This window comes from Nicotiana sylvestris, chromosome 11, assembly GCF_000393655.2.
Source record: "Nicotiana sylvestris chromosome 11, ASM39365v2, whole genome shotgun sequence".
In the NCBI taxonomy this organism is placed as follows: Eukaryota; Viridiplantae; Streptophyta; class Magnoliopsida; order Solanales; family Solanaceae; genus Nicotiana; species Nicotiana sylvestris.
The window spans coordinates 136,842,953-136,847,374 of record NC_091067.1 but is presented as its reverse complement, the minus strand read 5'-3'; the positions used below and the strand labels follow the sequence as shown (position 1 = coordinate 136,847,374).

At 31.8% G+C, this 4,422-nt stretch overlaps 2 protein-coding genes across 2 annotated transcripts; both read left to right on the top strand.

Moving 5' to 3' along the window:
- Positions 1–1,729: 1,729 nt before the first annotated feature.
- On the top strand, positions 1,730–3,544 carry LOC138881708 (uncharacterized). The gene is made up of 4 exons (XM_070161957.1): positions 1,730–2,325; positions 2,794–3,145; positions 3,206–3,305; positions 3,393–3,544. Exons 1-4 carry the CDS (start codon positions 1,730–1,732, stop codon positions 3,542–3,544), a joined length of 1,200 nt encoding a protein of 399 aa, XP_070018058.1.
- Positions 3,545–3,652: 108 nt separating this feature from the next.
- On the top strand, positions 3,653–3,961 carry LOC138881707 (uncharacterized). The gene has a single exon (XM_070161956.1). It carries the CDS (start codon positions 3,653–3,655, stop codon positions 3,959–3,961), a length of 309 nt encoding a protein of 102 aa, XP_070018057.1.
- The last annotated feature ends 461 nt before the right edge of the window (positions 3,962–4,422 follow it).

Here is a 4,422-nt window from a genome sequence, read left to right as displayed (position 1 = left end):
GGAGGTAACATTACCCCCCATTTTACCGTACAGATACTTATCTTGTTTGTGGGTCGTATCACTACTCCTGCAAAGGGGTAAAAAAGAATCTGATGTCCCTGAGACTTAATTAATATCAAAATAGTACTACATGTTTTCACCAAATTAAATATTAAATGATTTTTGGTAAAGTACTACTAGTAACATTTAGGAGTTGTAATTAGCATATATAAACTCAATGTTTATAACCAAAGGATATTATAATCTACAATTATTAACTGATTCAAATAATGAAAACAAAGTTCATAAGCTACGTGAAATCCATTTCAGTTCGAGATTAGTACTATTAATTCTCTTAACCTTGAAATAGATTCTCATGATTCATAGATTGTACTTCTTCAAACATGTATAATATATATACTATACGATTTTCTTTAAAAAAAAATTAAAATATTTGATGAAACCTAAGGAATGTTATTATTTTGGGGATTGGTTTCATAGCATATTTTCCATAAATGATAAAACTATGAAGACTTATATTATATTGGCTATCTTTGTCTCACTTTATTGAGAAAAGCTAACATGCACATATAGTACAACTTTTTTTTTAATGTGTAGGCCAAGTAAGTTGGTGGAACCTCTTTTGAAGAAGCTCATTTAAAGGCAATATCATTTTCAACAGAAAGAAGGTTCCGCATTTTCGGAGTATTGTACTGTTTTTATAAATCTTTGCCAGTAGGATGCATGGATCATAACTCTCGTTTGGACAGCTTTAACAAAATGCTCTTTTGGGGAAAAATTGTGGAGAATTTTTGGAAAAAAAAAATAATAATTTAAATATGTTGAATTATGTGAAATTCAGAAAACTTGCCCCTCGTTAATACTTTATCACAAACGTACCCGTGTCGACCAATACTTGATCCAAATTATATACTCTTATTTTAAATTGTCCCCTGTAGAAAGCATATTTGATTTCATGCACATCCTATGAGAGCATATTTGGCCTATTAAAATTCTTAAGCTTTTACGTTATTGACTTGTCTTGTTTATTTTATGACAATATAATAAAAGTTTGTAATGATAAAATTCTCCGAAAATCGATTGCTTTCCTTCCGTAAATCTTAAACCATGTTTTCTACACTTTGCTTTCCTGTGTTCCTAAGCCAGGCTTCTCCTTATTTCTAAGCAAAGTGCACATGTTTATATGAAGCGAGTATCAAGTAAGTAATTTATTTTTGAGAATTTTTCATAAAGCACCATCTTTTAGGTCTAATTAGCCATTTATAGATATATTTTGCTATATTACGTGTTATAGATATCTTTTATGTTTTTATACAATATATTTTATGTATTTAAGTTATTGTATTCATTAATACAATAGAAAAAATAGGCGTTAAAAAGGGAATTCCAGCTAAGGTTGATATGTATTTAACTGTATTCACGCGACATTAACGTGAATACAGTAACGTATCTGCGCAAAATCTGGAAGGTTAAACTAGTTAATAACATAAGGAAATCAAATCACATGATATTCTCCTAATTTAACTCAACGAACAAAAACTAGTACCCATTAATCTGTATTCTGCCATACACGATTCAAGCTAAAAAAAGCAGCGAAAACCAGAGCAACATCTGTTCGAAGTTCTTCCATTCACTTCTTCTTTTTCTCTGTTCGCAGATATCAATTCAACCACGGAAAATTAGATTGATACAATTATATACAAAATATGGTATAGTTCCTTTTATACATATGGCAAGTTTAACAGTATTGTTGCGTCATTCTGTCAAGTGGAACGATGAGGGAAATTACATCGATTTTTCAATTGAGGGAATATTGATAAAGGAGTATGCCTCCTTTAATGATTTGGTTGCTTCAATTTCTAATCAACTGGGTATAGATTTGAGCTCAAAGTCCATTAAAATTCAATACAAAGTAGAAGGAAATTGCACGCCAATAGAAATACACAATGATATGGGTTACAAAGAGTATGTAGAATTGAAAAAAGAGAATAGAGAATTTGGTACGTATCCTTTGTGCATAACAACTATTGAAAAAGAACTTGTATCCGGATGTAGTTTAAATCAAAGTGACATTGTGCATATAGACGAAGCAGTTCAAAGGTACGATTCCGATACAGATGATACACCGGCTCTAGATTTTGTCAATTCAGGAGAAGCGAATGGAGTGTTCGAACTCCACAAGGATTTGATAATTTCAAAAACTAATCAAAGGGAGGTTATGGCTGGACAAGTGTATAAGGATAAGGCTATATTGAAAAAGGTGATAGAGAATTATGCTATAGCTCAAAGGTTTCAATTCCGGGTTGATAGGTCTAATGCTGTCAGGTTTGCATGTATTTAAGTTTTTTTTTTGTATTTTCTATTATTGATTCGAGCTGTAAGTTTAACGTTGTTGTATTTATGCGTATTTGTGGATTCCTCTTGATTATCACATATGTAGTTAACATATGTTTGTTTATGGTCCTTAAATACATGTATTCATATGCATTTTACTGGTATAATTACATAACAGTGGCTCTAATTATTTTCTTATTTTGTCTACTGTGGTTTTAAGTGTATGCATATACCCAAAATTGTATTCAGTTGTATTCATTGTATTTAAATGCATATAACTATAATTGAATTCAGTAGTATAAAAATTTATACATATAGATGTCAATATGTAAAATAATCAGATTGTATTCGTGTGTATATGAGTGAATTTTTTTGTAAACACTTATGCTAATCATATGTACAATGATTAATTCTTTGCAACTATGCATTATTATGTATTTCAGAAGATTGTGAATGGAGGTTTAAGGCTTCAAGCATTAACAAATCAGAACTATTCAAAGTGAGAGAATTCATTGATAACCATACATGTCCGCTGAAGGACAAGGTGTATGAGCAGCGGCAGGCAAGTAACAGCCTTATATGTGGTATGATAAGGCCTAAGCTTACTAATCATAATAGGAAATACACCCCAAAGGATATTATTGATGATGTAAAATCAGATTTAGGTGTATATGTTAGCTACATGTTGGCGTGGAGGGCTAAAGAAAAGGCAAAGAATTTTTTGAGAGGTGAACCGGCTGATTCATACAAAAAATTACCAGGATACTTATATACAATGGATATGACATATCCAGGTTCCCACATCAGAATGGTAAAATCACCAAAAATGAATTCATATACGTATATATATCTTTGTATACCTTTATAAAAGGGGTTTGATCATTGTAGACCCATTGTTGTTGTGGATGGAAGTCACCTTAAATCTTACTACACCGGGACATTTGTTTCGGCAAGCACGTTGGATGGTGCAGGTGAGTATCTGAATTATAATACAATCTGTTAATATTTTAAATATTGAAATACATGTTTTAAAAATATGTATTCAATTGTATTTACAGGTCATATATTGCCACTAGCATATGGTGTTATTGATTCAGAGAATGATACTGCTTGGAGGTGGTTCTTTGAGCAATTCAAGATAGCATATGGTGACAGGGAAAACATGTGCATCATTTCAGATAGAAATGAGAGTATCATTAAATCTGTATGAAGAGTGTATCCAGATGTACCGCATTTTGCTTGTATATGGCATCTATGGAACAACATATATAAGAAATTCAAAAAGAGCCGTGCCAAGTTGAGCGAGATATACTTCTCGATGGCAAAAGCATACACACAAGCTGAATTTGACAGTCTGATGGAGAAGGTAGATATTAGGGTGAAAGAATACTTAGAGTTAGCTGGATACGAAAAGTGGGCTAGGTTGTATGCACCTGTTAATAGGGGATGGACAATGACGTCAAATATTGCTGAGTCAATCAATGTCGCACTAGTTTCAGCAAGGGAATTGCCAATATACGACTTCCTCGAAGAAGTTAGGAAGATGTTTGGACGTTGGAATTGTAGTAACCGCAAAGAAGCTACACAAACATACACGACGATTGGAAAAAATACCAGGAGATGCTGACTTTGAATGAGGCAATGTCTACACGTATGACTGTAAGTTATATTTTAATGTCATTGTAGTATATAGCTTAATTGTTTTCTGAATTAATGGCATGAATACAACTGAATACAATCATTTTTTAAAAACAACTACCATGAATACAACTAAATTCAAACACATACAAGACATATTTTTCCAAAGATCTGATATGAATACAACTGAATATAACTAAAACACATGCTGCAAAAACTATTCGAATACATCAGAATACAACTAATAAATATGTATTATATATAATTTTAATATGTATTGTCATGACGTATCCTTCTAATGTTTTTGTTAGCCTCTTGTTGCCTAAAGTACAACAGACTTTTGATAAGTTTTGTACTAGTTACAGTTGATAGTCTGTTGGTCTAAATATAAGATGTATTCATCTGTATGCAAATATTTCAGTTGTATGTAACTGAGTAATTCAGCATTAT

Coding starts and splice junctions, on each gene's coding strand:
- LOC138881708 (XM_070161957.1), top strand. CDS start 1,730: ATGGCAAGTTTAACAGTATTGTTGCGTCATTCTGTCAAGTGGAACGAT. Junction 2,326..2,793: donor GATAGGTCTAATGCTGTCAG/GTTTGCATGTAT, acceptor TTGTGAATGGAG/GTTTAAGGCTTCAAGCATTA. Junction 3,146..3,205: donor CAGGTTCCCACATCAGAATG/GTAAAATCACCA, acceptor CCTTTATAAAAG/GGGTTTGATCATTGTAGACC.
- LOC138881707 (XM_070161956.1), top strand. CDS start 3,653: ATGGCAAAAGCATACACACAAGCTGAATTTGACAGTCTGATGGAGAAG.